Here is a 17146-nt window from a genome sequence, read left to right as displayed (position 1 = left end):
CAGGATTATCTCTTACTGTTTTCTCTCACTGAATATTATGCTAATACAATGAGATACTAAGGACATAAAATCTGAATTACTGTTGCCATGGAGTGTGGACTCCTGTCACCTGGTAAATTGCATTCAGCTAGTAAAAAGAGAAAACAAAATTTTAACTAAATCCCAAGGTTTCATTGTACTTCTTTCTCCATTGTTACCTGGACAAGCTTCTATTGAGACAAATTCTCTCCTCACTTCAACCAGCATCCTTACTGACTCCCCTGAATAACCTGGAAGTCTTATGATAGCAACAAGTGACAATGGAGGCACAGATCCAGAGCTTGGACATAGGGGCTTTTACTCACCATTTCCTGGCTAGATTAGTATATTTAAAACCCACTTAAAATTCACCTGCTCTGTGTTGATCCCTGCATAGGGTAAGCTTAGATGCAATCCAAATTACTGACTTGAACATGATGGGAGCCTGCTACAGTAAACCTAGTAAAACTGGCTCTCCCCACGCTGTGGAGGCTCAGTGGGTCCTGGGTGTTTGGAATGCTTGAGTGGTATTGGGAGGTCAAATCACACTAAAATCTGGCATATATATCTCACCCCATAGTAGTATTATGGAAATAAATAAGGTATGTGCTACATAGTGCTCTGACAAAACCAAGTCTCATGTGGTTAGCAAATACTATCATCACAGGAGAAAAGATAAATAAGTACATTTGGGGTATTGTTACTTGAATATGTTTGAGTTAACTGAATGAATATCTCAGCTGTGTGTGTGTATTTGTGTGTGTGTGTTTAAAAACTTCAGGGAACTTGACATAGAGATTGTGGACAACTGATGGGGAAAAAGGAGAGATAACAGCCAAGTGACTTTTTACTGTCCTCTCTTCAAGTATTGGTGGCCTGACTCTGTCCCACCAAAATCAATGCGAACCAAATCAATCAGTTCTCGCTTGTCTGTTTTGGTATGAGAGATAAATGGCATACACACTGGGAAATTTTTCCAGTCTGGCTAGGCAAAATGAAGGCAACTTGTTATTAAGCACACAATGCATTTTGATATACTAACAGAAAGGATCAAAGAAGCTAAGTAGTTTATTTAAAAACATGACCGTTCAAGTCAAACAAAAAGTCATCTAACCACACAGCATGAAACTGCATAGTGAACTGGCCTGTATCAATGCATTAACTTTGTATACAAATATACCACATTTCCAAAACATCTACATATATTTTGCCTGAGTAACAAACTTCTTTGAATGATGTGTCTGACTGTAAATATTTATGAGTCACACCATCCCTTTGAACACAATTTGTATCACATGAGTTGTTGTTGTAGGTGGAATACATTTAACCTTGGCACCAGTAATTACAAAATTAATTCTACACTGTGGTTCTAAAATTAGGGCCAGAATTAGAATACAACAAAAACCACAAAAGCATTCATTTTTCATGACAGTAAAGCAGAATACAGAGATTTTGGGGGTAGAGGAGAAGTCTAAAACCTGTAATTGAATTTGGAAGCTGATAGAAAAGAGACCATACTCTCAACCCAATTCTGGAGAAGGAACAAGCTAGCAAGAAGAAGAATAGATTTGTTATGTCTTACTCACAGAATTACACTTTCAGAACTCAGGCCCATGAATGAATTTCTTTCAATTGTACGTATATTTATATTGTCTTGAATATCTCTGAAAAATAAAATACAATAGCAACTACACCTTTTTGCACCTCTGTAAGCCTCTCAATATGTTAAGGTATTTCAAACATAATTTTTCCTTATATTCAATCTGAGGAACTGTTTTATGCAAAGGCTGATGACTTAAGAATTTAAGAGAGCGAACCTTTCTGATAGAAGAAGGTGAAGACAAAACATTTCTATATTCTTGTTCTGCAGACATCCATACCTGCCTCACAGATCGGTTTAAGCCATTGAAATGCATAAAAGTTTGGTCTCATAACCATAATGTGGATGAAATAGTTCTTCCAGAAAATATACTATCCAGAAAATGCAAGTTGAATGACTGGGAGGCCACCACTCCTCTGAGCCTCCCAAACAGAAGATGGAAAAGCCATTAGCCTTTTTGGCTTGATTCAGCAGGGTACCTAAATTAATATAGTTCCATGAATAGTTTCCCTCCTAATGTCAATGTGTTTGATTATAAGCTTTTGTATGTGCTTAAGAACTTCAGACACGGGACCCGTGTCAGTTCAGTTTGTTGAAGTGACAAGTATGCATTTCAGTCTTTCAGCAGTTTTGACTGATGCACAAAAAGAACGGCAGATATACATTCTGTTGCTTGCTCAAAATAGACCTCAAAGAAGTTAAACAGTATTAGTCATAATTTAGACTGGGGATATGGTTGTTTTCATGCTGTTTCTGTTGGAAAGCATGGAACAAAATGAATTATCTGCAAAGCTTGAAGTTAAAAGCCATTCCAAAATTGTCTCGTACTGACAGTTATTTAACCACAACTGTGTTACCATTCACAACACTGCATTAGCTGACACTTCCACACTTCTGCACATGGAGATCAGCAGAGGTAGGAATAGGGAGGGAGTGCAGCACCCATAGAAGCAGAAGTTTCCCACTGCTAAGGGGAAAAAATGAGGCCCTTATAAACCTCAATAACCCATCAAGATCTATCTTTGAGATTTAAATATTGGCACAACTGAAGCCAGCAAGAATTTTGTTATTGACCTCAGTGGTGGCAAGGTTTGAAGCAAGGTCTATTTCAGGTCTTGAGCAAAGTTAAGGCCTAGTTATCTTTACAGAAAGTGAGGAATTTCACCTGAAGAAAAAATCTCTTGCTCAGCAGAACATGGTAATTCAAGTCTAGTTAAGACTGATGATAAAGGTATACAGGAGGAAGTTTCTGTACCTCCACATCTATTGCATTTGCTTGATGGCTTCAAGGAGCCCTGAAGGGCAGTTCTCAAAATTACAAGCGTATTACAGAAAGGTATTTTGTTTATTATATGTGTGTATACAATATTGAAGTGTTTCCCTCTAAGTTTTCTATGCATTTTTATTTATACTGATGGCTCTTACTAAGACAATTGCAGGATTAATGTTTCTGCAGATTTTAATCTTCTAATCAGACTTGAAGAGTCAAAACTTGTCCTATGCGCTAACAATATATCTTGTCCAAAAGAAGAGAACAAATATTTGCCTATTTCCCAGGTTTTCTGCTTTCAGTTATAATCAGAACTGATGGGAAAATCTGTCAAACTTTTCCATGAAAAAAACTCAAATTTTGATTATATCCTTTTTTTTTTTTCAGAAAAAAATGCTTTTACATTAAAAACAAAAGCCTGCTTTCACACAAAATTTTACATTTTTGTCCCCTTGATGGCACTGGAATTTTTCTTAGAAAAAATATAATTCATTCCCTGGACAGTTTTATTGCCAGTGAAAAAAATGAGCGTGGTAGAGTTATTTTCCCTTGCTTTTTGTTTTCTTTGCTGTGGCCATCTGTCTACTGAAAATGGCACCAAGATCAGCAACTCTTTCCATGCAGGCTAGAGAACTGTCACCAGATGGCAACAAATTTCCACTTCCACCAGCCTGGTTTGAATTTCAACCAGTGAAACAGAACTCAGGGGAATACCAGTCCCCTGAGACATCTCGCTGTGCATTTATAATATAGTTAATGGAAGAGTAGTCAGTAGACTGCAAGCTACAATGCTTGATACAAAGAAGAACTAGAGAATACTGTGACCTTTTAGGCCACATTAACATCAATGCCTACAAAACCGTAACCCAAAATGCTATCATGAAGCTAATAAGCAAGCATAAGGGCAATCACAACTTGAAAGATTTTGTTAGAACAGCAAAATGTTCAAAAGGAGCTTTTAAAAGCATTACAACTTACAGTAAAACTTTCTGGAAGGAGTGCACCTTCTGGACAACAGGTAAAAATCTAAGGCCAGTGTTTGATATTAACCTAAAGAAGAGAGGAGAAATTAAGATTATTAATTCTGTCCCAAGAATGAAGTAATAACTAACAGAGAAGAAAGCAGATTGCACTTAAAATGTAAGCCACAAGAAGCAGACTTTTGCCACATACCCAGCATTTACCCACAGGAATCTTGATATTGTAATGTAAAAATGTTTTTGTCAAAAGCATAAGTTGAGTTGTCCCCCACTGCAATCAAGGGAGAAAACGTATCTGGGATAATTACATTTCCTCCTGATGATCTCAGGAAATCTTCAGTATTAATTTCCCAACCGTATTCTAAGAAATCAACCACACTGACACAGGATAATCATTTTCATAGAATCATTAAGGTTGGAAAAGACCTTCAAGATCATCTGGCCCAACCATACCCCTACCACCAATGTCACCCACTAAACCATGTCACTAAGCACCATGTCCAACAATTTTCATAGTAGCTCTTCAAATAATAATAAAAAAAAATCACTTACCACCATTTTAATCTTCTAATCTAAATGATGATACATTAATTCAATTGGAAATATCATTATTTCATGAAAGTTAGAGAAACTTAGGACACTTTGTTCCCAAGCACCGTTGATAGCAAGGAACTGAATACATGGGAACATTTCAGCAGTTTGCTTGATGGGAAATGGTCTTGATCCTCTGCATTTAGCCACCTTCAGCCTCCCACCGTACTGGGCACTGCTGGCTTCTGTTTTGCTGTTCACATCTGTGAAACGCTGTCCCAGAAATGCTGACTTTGAAGGACAATCCTGGTGCCCACAGCCAGGGAGGAAAATGGGGCACAGCTATTGACAGAGCTGCACCATGTCCAATTAATCAATTTTTGTTGTCCAGAACAGTAGTAAGGGTAGGAGAGGAGCAACAAATGATATTGCCATGCAGAAAGAGAAGGTTGGTGGCTGTTTGATGGCTGGAAGGAGGGCTGAATGCCTGGCTGGGGAAGTGCAGTAGGAAAGAGGAGCTGGAGTTTGTCCCAGCCACCAAAATATCTCATTACCATGCTGATGCTACCAAAGAAAGAGGAAATTTGGGTTCTTGAAAGGGTAATTATCTCTTTGTATTTTTAGTGTGTGAGATGTAGAGAATATTTTACTGAGAATATTGGTTCCTTAAGGTGTGTATTAGTAGTATATGGAAAGCATTTTTTATCTTGGCACTTAAATAGAACAATATTTTTCCATTACTGGATGCAATTTTTTTTGGGCAGATTCATTCCTGAATGGTGTTAGAAGGTGATGAAAAGCACTGCTTGAGACTGGAAAAAAGTGAAGGCATTCATTTGATGTTTATTATGAACCTAGACCATTTCAGAACAGTTGCAGACTTTCAAGTTTTACGAATTGAACTGAAACCAAACAGCCAACTGTGACAACCAAATCTAGAAGGACCAAAAAGGTCCATAAATAGTCATTCACTTGTAGGAATACTCATCTGAGCTCTCTGAGGTGGTATTTGGATATTCTCAGAGGTTCATATTGAAAAGCCAACTGGTTATCTTCCTCATAACAAAAAGCATTGCATTATATGTAGGAAAAAATTAAAGAAGTGTAGTGAATATTCATGAAGCCAATTTGGAAATGTTGCTGAAATGTCATTGACTGTTTCATCCCAGGGGTCAGAGTGGTCTGACATTACATTAGCTTAAAAATCACAGCTGTCATGTGTGACCAAGAAAGCTCTACAAAAATGCCTTTGAAAAACTATTGCATGTAGTTAAATAGAAAGCAGGATTAATGAAACAGGTGGATTTCATAAGCCTGTTATTATTTAAAGTACTTCTGCACTTATACTTTGTGAAAGGAATTAGCCAAAAAAAAAAAATAGAAGCAATAGAAGAAGAACCTTCAAATCCCCCCTTATAATATCTTAAAGTACACTCTCTAAATCATTGGAGAAGTACAGGGTTTTATTTGAAAGGTGCCTTTACTTTTAAATGAGTCATACGCTAAAAATTCATGCAATTCATTTTAAGAGCCACTTGTTAAATACAAATTACAGCACACATTTGCTTTGATAGGTAAATGAAGAAGCAAACTGCTTCCAAATATTGTGTGGTTATTGCAGAACCAAGAAGACAAGAAAAGCTTTCTTTTCTACTTTACTTTCCCAAGGAAAACTCGATCCTCTTGTTCCGGTAATGAAGGATGATGGTACTCTACTATATGCTGTTCAAGCACTACTCTCACTGGCATCTTAATCCAAATGACTCAAAACAGGTTAGCAGGGTTTTTGCCTTATATGTATGAATAAACACATTCAAGGCCTTGCGTGCCACAATACTACCAATCTTTCAAGTAATCCAAAATTGCTCAGGGTTCAGTTTACACGGGTGATTTGACATCACATGAGTGAGCAGCATGAGATGAAGAGGAAAGCATCTTCAACAAATCATTACATATTGAAGTAAATCTAAGGGTATGAGGTACTGATTGCACAGAGGCACGGAACAGTGATTAGGAATAGGAGAGGATGTTCTTTTAATTAATTGCAGAAAAAGAACTGAAAAAATACTTAGCTAGAGTGTGGCCTAGATCTCTCTTCTCTTTTTATTCAGCCAACAAATCTCCAGAGGCCTTTAAGTGGATAATCTTGTTAGAATGTAGATAATCCAATTTTCTGAATATCTTTCTTGAAGGACAGTTTTGTCAATATGTTTACCATATAATGTATACATCCTTAGTAGCCTTGCTTTAAACAAGTGTCCTCTTTAATCTGTGCTTTAACTGAGTTCCCCCTTGCCATATATAAACAGCTCAGTAAGAACCTGTTTTTCAAACGGCTGATGGCTGCTTTCCAAAGCTTTAATTATCTTTCTGAAAAAGCTTACTGGAGTCAGCATTTAAGAAAACATTGCACCAAGAGCACCAGAGAACACAATTTTTTCAGTAACTAATTCCTGGAAGATTCTGGCTGCTTATTTCCAGATACAGCAAATTTCCAGACCTTTTTCATACCAAGTTGGTAGGAGCTATTCTGACAAAATCTGGAACACAGTTTACTCCATCAACTTATTGAGGATGTTTGCTAAATTGCAAATGCAAGGTAGGTTGAGTTAAATTCAGCATCACTCAGGAAGTATTATTTATGTGCCCCTTAATCACGCTAGTGACTTTGTACTGCGCTCCAGCAAGAAAGTCCTCTGACTCATGTGAACTGGCCTTGCAGGCTATGCTGAGTCTATAATCCATGGCACTCACTGCTGGGCAAGGTCTTTAAACACAAGGCTCTCATGCAGAAGGATGGAGTGGATCGTCACTTCTTTTTATTGAAAATCCCATTCTATGAAAAGGGTCATCAGTTTGTGGACAGGACATCTCTATTAGGCATGACTAGCTTCATCTGCAACAAATACAGATCAGATTTAAGAAGCACGCCAGGCATACGTGTGTCAGGTTCTCCAAGAAATAAGGACAGGCAGGTACAAGCACCTGCAAGTCTTTGGAGCTGGGCTGTTCTCTCCACAATGAAAAATATTTTAGAGATAAAAAACACTTTCATGGCCTACATTTCCCTTCCCACCAACAATCTAGCTGTATGCCCTTAAAATTGATCTGAAAAAAAGCGTCACATTTAAACCTTTCTATTTTAAGATGAGATTGCTTAATACAGGACATCGATGCATGCACTGTAAAACAACCAAAGGACATAGAACTAATTTTGGAAAGAAAATAGGTTTGAAAAGCCATCACTGCATTATTAAACAGACAATGCCACAGCTCTCCCTAATGAGAGCCAGACAAATAATCTCGTACCCATGAAAAGGTCAACAAGTTACCATTTCGAAGCAGTCTGTCTCTTTGGCACATATCCAAGAAGACCAATTAACAATCCTCTTCACATCCTCTTCTAAAAGACTGGCAGGAAAGTTTAGGTTGCATTTTTCTAGAAGGCTTAGGATATTTCAGCATTGGATTTTAAAAGTATTTTTCTCGCCGTAGTATTTTTTGCCATACTAGTAATGATGATGCAGGAGACAAAGGGAGTGGGGTGAGTGGAAAATGTATTTGTACTCAAGTTGACACAGATAAAAGCATATTCATGTTCAACTGCTAGTGGCTATAACGAGCCCATAAAGCTGATGAGAGGGCTGACAATGTTAGCCAGAGCTTCTTGCCTGCCAATAAATAAGATCTAGTGGCTATATGACTATTTTCGAAGCAGCACAGATAAAGTCTTGGAAGCAACAGTTGCAAAGGTCATTAAACTGATGGGCTATGGTGTCTAGCCTCCATCTCAGGCATTAACACTGATTAATTTGTCTCTCTTTTTTTTTTCTTTTCATTTTTTCTTTTTCCTTCTGAAAATGGCTAGTAAATATATATATGTATATATATATATATATTTTTTTTTCTCTGCAAGGTTTTCTGAACTGCATTTTAACAGTTCTGTCATAGCCACAGCACTGTCATGAGGAATCAGACTACATGTCTCATACCCTGCCGGCCTGCCACCAAGGCTGGAAACTTAAGAAAGAATCACAGCAAGCTCAGCAATGTGCACATACCAGAGCCCCCTGCTTTGGTGTGCTGGTTGCAGGTGGGTCTCACTAAACTTCTTTATCCTGAGATTCAGGGGTGCCTGTGTCAGCTATTCTGCTTTGTGGGACAGACCAGGAAGGATTACAGAGGTCTTACAGCAAGGTCTACAGCAAAAGATTGGGACAAAGACCTCTCCAAGTACATGACTTCCTCTCCAGCTCTGCTGCCTCACTGTGGTCTATTTGGAAAACTGGTGTGGACCCCAGCTGGAGATGCCCCTGGGGGACGGGCATCTGAGGGTAAGCCAACTTACTGCAAGTTCAGCTCTACTAATTCAGACACATCTGCCCTTTTTAAGTGGGGAACATAGCTCAGAAACTGCTGAAAAGCTGTCTCAATTAAAGTGTTTTAACGATATTCCTGTGATGTTAACTGATGTCGCTTCACCAAAGCCAAAGGTGTTACATAGATTTATACCCACAATGCAGCTACCTCAAACCTTGTCATTAATATGAAAGAAACATTCAGTAGTTCAGACTCTAGGAGCCGTGATGTCTGCACCTTTTGTACTATTCAGTCTTGCAAGAGCCTTTTTTGCCTCCTAAAATAAAAAACATGTAGTGGATGCAATATGAACCCATTAGTGTATTAAACACCAAAGATGGATTTTTTCAATTTAAATTAGAGAAAATGTTTGGAATGAAAATGAACTGGAATAACATGGCCATGGATAAAATCTGAAGAAACTTTCTAGTCACCAAATCATTGTGTTTCTGTAAAAGCTTTCTATGAAGAACAGAGAAAGGAGGGACCAGTGGAGAGCATCAATAATGTCAATAAACTACCTAATTAATGGGATACATGGAATAGAGACAGTAAGAAATGGGATACATTGTATAGTGATGAATAAACCTTATCTCTTAAAGTCCAAATCTCAAATCTTGAATCTTGAAGTTCAAATTCAAGCCAATGGCTCTTGGCATTTCTGAGCCCAGAATCTGCCAGACACCAGTGATTTTCAGAGACCTGAAACACCCATGCTTATTGGACCACTGACCTGATTTTATCCCATCTTTAAGAAGCAGCTAACCAGACAGTTAAGCACTTATTTACTCAAAAGTAGAGATTGTGATCAGCAAAGCTTCTTATATGAGCAAGGAAAAGAAGGTTGGGTGTATGTGCTCAACAGGATGGACATATGAAAGTCCAGATAATATCCTGTTTGGTATATATGCTGTTGTTCAGCAAAGAGCACTGTAGGAGCCTATTTAAGCTACAGCCATTAAAAACAATTACTGCTAAATGGAGTTAATTGGTTTTAATACATAGCAGAGGAGATGTCATTAGTCATGTTAAGGTCACATGCTAAAAGCTGTGAAAATATTTTGGGTAGTAGTTTATTTTAAGGATGGATTAAATTATCACTGAATTGTGATGGCAACCCCATGAGAGCAGATGTGGCAACCACAGTTGTGCAAACTGCATTCTTGATGAAGCTGGCTAATAAAATAAAGTTATTGCATATACCAGTACGTTTGCATTCTAAGGTTTTAATCATCTCACATCCAGTGTTAGTGAAAATCATTGCTATAACACTGTCGTTGCTAAAGAAAAGAGAACTTGAATGCTTAAGACCATGTGTATGAAGTATAACAGAAGACAGAGCCATAGCAAAGACAGATGAGAGATTTTTTGTCCTAAAGTTCTCAGGAGGAATTTCAACCTAGACCTGTTTTCATAGCCATAAAATAAATGCCCACATCCTTCTCTCATCACTCAGTTTCCACGTGTTACTTAGAAAAGCTCAGATATTTAGTGCGTGGAGACCGTTGGAGAATCTTCATAGATTCTTCGTAGACAATATTACCATCAACTTTTCTGAGGACCATGTGCAGGCTTGGGTGTGAAAACGTGGTTGACAATATGCAACTAAGTGTGTGGGGTGGGGGAGTGAAGACTGGGCATTACCACGTCGTCATCAAATTGCTTAGCACAGGTTGTATGGAAAGACATCTGTATCATTTAAAATTATAGTACTTTCAAAAAGCAAAAAAAATCTTACAAATATCTAAGGCTTGGAAGGTGCTGGAAGGCATCTTGATCAATGTACACGAGGTTGTTGGCCTTCTCAATTCTTCTGCAAAGAGAAAGTGAAACATCAGAAGAAATACATCAATATATTGATCTTAAACTGTCTGTGGTTGCATCCTAAAGTATGTGTGGTTGCCCCAGGATGTAGCAGTACTGTACACTGACAGATTATTATTCTTTTTTTTGAGAGCAGATCTGCTTCCAAATAGCAGCCTACCACAGACTGGCAGACCCCACCGCTTTCTGATATCAGCAGTGGTTTGAGGATAGGTTTCAGACTGACCAGGGAAAGAATGAGAGTTAGATAAGAACATGGGAAAGACAGAGGGAGATTTCCAATGTTCCTGCATTACTATGGATTCTTCAGAGCTTACCTTAACCAAACTGCAAAACCTTGATACTTGCCTATAATTCATCTTTATAATTGTCTTCTTTGAATTTAGATTACTCATTACTTACATTTCATGTAGTTTGGGAAGGTTGGAAAACACATTTGCTTCTATGACCTCCAAGGCATCATTCTGTGAGATCTCTCTGAAAAATAATTAAAAAGTCAAGATATTTCAAGCCATGCTTTCAGCCAAAGGGTGAAAGCAGAGAATGGACAAGAGAAAAACTCACATGGAACTTCTTCCTAGATTACAGATCAGTTTTAAAAATCAGGTCGACATCAGATAATAAAACAGACCTCAGAAATGCCTATGACCTGCCACCAAAGGCAAACAATGAGAGTCTGGAACAATACATCTTCCGAGGCTGAAGCCTGTATCTAAAACAGTAGTCCTGCACCTCCTTCTGTCACCACACCCTGTGTGTATTGGAAGGCACCACCACTGGCTATTGGATCTCTGACATCACTAATTACTGATGGAGAATTAATGAAAGCTTTTAACTCAGTGCAGAAAATAGGGCATGAAAGGTGACCGAAATGGAGAAAACAGCTATGAAGTTCCCAAGAAATATGACACAGCCTCAGCAAGTAAGACATGCTGCTATATTGACCTGATGTAAACTTCAGAGATTAAAATTAAGTCACCAACAGACACATCCTTATTGACAGGAGCTGGAGACCACAGACGTGAAGAACTCTTCCATACCCTGGAGAAAACCCTATTTAATCTTTTCTATATATGATTAATGCCCACTTGCAGCCACAGAACTGCAGAATAAAAATGGCTAGTTTTCTGTTATCAACACACCAGAACACTCTTGCTAGTCCAGAGGACATATATCATTGCTTCCTTAATCTATGGGATGCCAAAGAGATAGCTCAGGTTTTAATATAATTCAGAGTTCAAGAATTCTCCTGGTAAATAAAGGGGAAATTACTGAAGTGCAACCCATCCTGATTCCTTCCCTTATACTGACAGTGACCAGGAAAGTTGAGGTGAAGATGACTATGCCAAAAGATTCAACATGACCATTTTTGAAAATGTTGCAAAAATGCTATTTCCCAGGCTGGGATCAGATATTGGAAGTAAACATTGTAATGCAGATATAACTTGGTGATAGTGCGATGGTCCATTGGATTTTTCTGGTAATATAACTTTGCACATATTTTGAATTAAACCTTGAATAAATAGTCAGATTGTAAAGTGGCCATCACTTGCTCCTGGATAACTTGTTCTTTTGAAATTGTGATAGCTGCAAATAGATTCAAATAGGTCTGAGGTACAATAATGGATTGTGTTACAATCGATTCAGTGCACAGTCAACCGTCAAAAAAATGCCAAAATTATTACAAGTAATATAAAAATTATTCCACTACCTTTAAGTAACAACTGGAGTATACCTGACAAATTACCCACCCATTAAAGACAACAAAAGCCTTGCAAAAGAAGATAAATTGTTCATCTGACCTTTTCTGCTTTAAAAAACACTTCAGTGGTTTGGTACTTTTTAGTTTAATAACTCTGTATACTCAAGGCTTTTAGAGAAGAAATCCAGCTCTCTGCTCTGGTAACTAGAGAATAAGCAAATAAAAGTAGATGAGGACTGACCAATAGGCTACTGGTAGGGGAGCTATTTGTAGCTATTTGTAGTCACACCATGATGGGAAAGAGTTTAACAGTGCCGAAGCACCAGCTCACATGTGAACATGCCCCTCTTTATCATTTAGGTATCATCAGCAACAAGAAGCTTTGGCCGGTTTTCCTTCATGCTATGCAAGGTACACAGCCATCACAAGGGATGCTGCGCTTGAAAGCTTCCCACCTAAACAGACAAAGGGAAGTGGTGAAAACAGGTACGAAATGAGAAGTGACTTTTTCAGGGTCTCATGCAGCAAGTCCATGGGAGAGATAGGAGATGAGTCCCAGTTCCCACGGTTGTCATTCATTTTGGAGGGGGCTGGTGCTGCCCCTGCTGCGCTGTACCATAGAGAATTAACTCACAGGTCTCCACCAAGGATGTTTTTGTGGCATTTCCCACAGTCTAAAATGCAGTTTTCTAAAAAAAAACCAAACAACCAAACAACCCAACACAGAAAAAACAAAACTTTTAATACCAAAATAAATCTGTTTAGCCAGAAGAGATTTCACACCACAAAATAGCTCAGGGCAAAGTGCTGCAGATTTGTTGGCCTAATACAGACAAAAAAGTTTATTAAGAAAGCACAATGTGGTAGTGATCTCCCCCTCAGGGCTGTCAAGAATAATAATTTTTTATGATTCAGTCTGTTATCTAACTTTGAACCAACCTGGACAATATAAACATTTTAATCTAATTCTTACAAAAGAATGTTTCTGTATCAAGAGAGTGTTTTGGCTTTCTAGCACTGGGATAAGTTATGTGCTTTGTTTTGGTTTGAAAAATGGGAGATACAGGCCTGATTAAAGTAGTGCATGAACAAGTCATGACACTTTGGAAGGTTAGGAGAATACAGATTTAAGAAAGGAATGAAAGAGGAGTAGGAATAGAAATCTATAAACTGATTTTAAAAGATTAACTTTAAAAAAGAATTAAATAATACCCGTATGAGGGAGGATCAGATATTTGGGGAGTGACTTGGTTTCCGTATGAATGTCCTCCCTTCACATTCGCAAAGACAAGTAAGTTCTTCAGGTAGGAATCAGTCTTCTGAGCTTTTTTCCCAGCATGGAAATGTTTTTTCTTTTTTTTCTTTTTTTTTTTTTTTTTTCCCTAACAGAGGCCATTATTATTCTTGGCCTTGGGGGTCTCCATGTACCTGTTACAGGCTGTCATTCGGGTAAGAAGGAGAAATAAAGAATGATTCAGTTTAAGAGAGCAGTCACATGCTGTGAACAATGAGCACCAGTCTGGGTTTTGTTTGCATGATTTCTGTGAACAATTTATTCATTCATAAATAGTGCCAAATGCACACCCTGCTCATCAAAAACCTGAAGAACACTGTCTTGGACAACAGTGGTATCTTTGGCACTGGAAGTATAAGCCAGTGCTGCTCACACCAAACAACTAACTCAACAGACTCAGATCCTCTCTAAAGGAGAGCAAATAACGCCTGCAGCAGTAGCTACAAACAGAAAAAAGCAGATTTCTGGCTAGTATTTGTGCATGAGATTTCTTTTACAGTATAAATACACATCAGTAGATGATTGCTCATAATGCAGATCTTATTATATGTCATCATGACAAAAGACGGGACTGTTATTACATTGTTTGCCTGTAATGAATGATAATATTAGCACCAGTGCTACCTATCACAGTAAATCCAGTCAGTAATTTGAGCATAATTCCTGATGCATGCAAGCTTTTGAATATACGGTATGTGAAACAATCAGAGGCAATTTCTTAAAGAGAAAAACCGACCACCCCCAAAACCCGAAATCACTCACTAACACCCCAATATTGCAAAATGCTTAAGCATCTGCCTAAACTCAGTTTCCACTGCATGCACAGCTTTACTGAAATAAACAGCGATTCTCAAAAGCATAAATTGTTTACCAAGCACAGCCTAAAAGAGGGAAGAGAATTCGGTAAAAGTGTTTTATTAAGGATAATTATTTTTTTAGTTTTCTTTAAAGAGAACAGATGACTTTAAGGTATGACAATAGCACACAAAGAAACATCCTCTAGTTTGCTACTAACATAGCAAACAGTAATCATTATCTGTTCAGAAGGAACCAATTGTAGTGCAGTGTTTCTACGTGCAATAGTCAGAGGAAGGAGAGAGCAGGAAAATGAAGAGGAAGATGACCTGCCTGCAAAGCTGCCCTCAGGCAGGGCTGGTACTGCAGCTTCGATGACATCTGCGACAGAGCCCAGCATGAGGCATAGGAAATACTCCCCTTCAAGCTAGCTGCATGCCAAGCACCATCTATAAAAATCGAGATACATTGAAATGGCCTTTTAAACAATTCTATTAGCAAAGAATTTATAGTTCATGCCAGTTTCTTTGCAGTCCTCTAAAGAAGTCTCTTAAACCAATCAAAGTCTTACAGTGAAAGCAAGACTACATTAAACTCACAAACTAATGGTCTCACAGCCAAGCAATCTCACATTTCAAATTAATGTAAGAATAAAAGACTGGGCATTTATTTGTCTATTATGACAAAAGTTATTTGTCTCTCTATTATGAGAAAAGTTTCTTTCAGGATCAGTGTGGGGCATATAGACAGGGATAGGGCAATTTCTTCCCTGCTAGAAAATGTGGCTTTTAAAAACGTGTGTGTATGTTTCCATATACAGGGTGTGTCACTACAGAAGTGAAGGTAAATCAGATCCTGGTATGCATCCACAGGGGTATTACTAGCAGAGACAGAAATGCAATCATCCCTCTCTACTCAGTGCTTGCCAGGCCACACCTGGATTACTGCATCCAGTTCTGGTCCCCAGAATTCAAAACAGATACAGATAGACTGCAGAGAGTCCAAATGAGGGCCACAAAGATGATCTAAAGGCTGGAGAACCTGCCCTATGAGGATGGAAGGATTGAAGGAGTTAGGTCTTTTCACCCTGGAGAAAAGAAGGCTCAGGTGGGACCTCGTCATAGTATTGCAGTACGTAACTGGTGGCTACAGAACGGGTGGAGGGTCTCTCTTCACAAGGAGCCACGTGGATAAGTCAAGGGGCAATGGGTACAAATTGCATCAGAAGAAGTTTCATCAGAAGTTTTCATCAGAAGTTTCATGATACAAGAAAGAAATTTTTACAGCGAGAACAATCCATCACTGGAACAACCTCTCCAGGAAAGTGGTGGAGGTTTTCAAGATGCAGTTGGATAGGGTGCTAGGTAATCTCATCTAAGCTCCCTTTTCCCATGGAAGGTTGGACCTACTGGATCCTATTTTATTTTCTTTTAATTTTATTTTTCCTTCCTTTAGATATACGTATTCTTTAGAGTACTTCTGCAGTTATATCAGACAATTTGTCAGGTCAGTTTTACTGAGAGGTTTGAGTGATGCAAAAATTTAAGCCAAGTTTAAGAAGGATTTAGCAGTAGCTGGTGTCACACAGAGAACCCCACCCAGGATTCATTGGGTGAGCACCCCTGGGAACAGCCTGTGATGTGTCTGAAATGAAAAATTAAACACTCAGCACTGGTATGTCAGTCTCAGTGTGGAAGGCCGAGGAGCTCTTATTTGTTTTGGACTGATCAAAACCAGGCCAATCTGGAATCTCCTTTTGAAAACTTCCCTCTACAGTGACAGCAAAATACTACCACATTGATTTAGACAGGTTACAAAAGAAAGGTTATTTTTCTTAAAAGTATTAGAGAATTTTAACCTTTTAAAAATAGATACTTGACACTTTATTCTGCCACTGTCCTTGTGAACATGAAAAACTTGTCTCCTACTATGATTCATTGAACACCAGGGAGTTACAGGCTAATATATCTTAGTAGTTATTGACATTTCAAAAATGAATTCAAACACCGACTCTTCTCATCATCACTTTACTTTTGTGAAGGTATACATACATGGTGTACTGACCTGACTAAGTGTAACGTCCATTTAGCCAGCTAAGTATTAATACTGATTTCACACTTAGAACAAAATAGTCTATACGTAAGTCTTTGAAGGAGATTATCAGGAGGCACCAATACTGTGTCTTCCTGCTCTCTCCAAAGGGCATGGCACCATATTCTCAAGTAAATCAGTTCAGGCACAGGAAAAATAAAACACAAATTTCCACATGGCTGACTGAAGCAAAGGGGTTTTTAATTCTATCAGTACTTTAGCATCATGCCAGCAATCCAGATGAAAGTCTTTTGAGAGTTTGGTTGCATTAAATTAATTGTCCATGTAACAGTATTAAATTGGTCTCTCTAGTCTGAAAAAGCGTGTGATTAGTCTGCAGAATTGGAGCTGATAATGACCAAGTCCAGCCACAGAAGCCACATCATCATGAGAATTGATTTTATAATCAGTATAGTTTTCGGGGGATACATACCTCATACTACAGAGCTGAGGGGATGTATTATACTAATTTTAGTTTATTGCCAGTAAAGCTGAAACGGAATGAAGCCTTGCAAGTCAAACAAACCAGGACCAGGTCTTTGGAGGAAACGGCAGCCTTCAGCAGAAAGAAGGCTCCAGGGCCCGGAGCCAGCAGTATACATGCTGACCTTGCACCACCATCCCTCTACTTCACATCTGGGATGGATAGCTGCTACCCTGTGGCTGCTCTCTTGGTCTAAAA

General features: G+C 38.4%; 1 protein-coding gene across 3 annotated transcripts in view; it reads right to left on the bottom strand.

Annotated features, from left to right (window-relative positions):
* The window catches only part of FSHR (follicle stimulating hormone receptor), an 84803-nt gene that overhangs the window by 17085 nt on the left and 50572 nt on the right, over positions 1-17146 (bottom strand). For all 3 annotated transcript variants that reach the window (XM_080587201.1, XM_080587203.1, XM_080587202.1), the window contains exons 3-6: positions 10985-11059; positions 10497-10571; positions 3867-3938; positions 1605-1682 (exon numbers count right to left, since the gene is read on the bottom strand). In XM_080587201.1, coding sequence (XP_080443327.1) covers positions 1605-1682; positions 3867-3938; positions 10497-10571; positions 10985-11059 — 300 coding nt within the window. The remainder of the gene's footprint in view (positions 1-1604; positions 1683-3866; positions 3939-10496; positions 10572-10984; positions 11060-17146) is intronic.

This window comes from Anser brachyrhynchus (genome assembly GCF_964034855.1).
Source record: "Anser brachyrhynchus genome assembly, chromosome: 3".
NCBI classification, from domain to species: domain Eukaryota; kingdom Metazoa; phylum Chordata; class Aves; order Anseriformes; family Anatidae; genus Anser; species Anser brachyrhynchus.
Note: the sequence above shows the minus strand (reverse complement) of the source record. Positions and strands in the feature narration are given on the sequence as shown.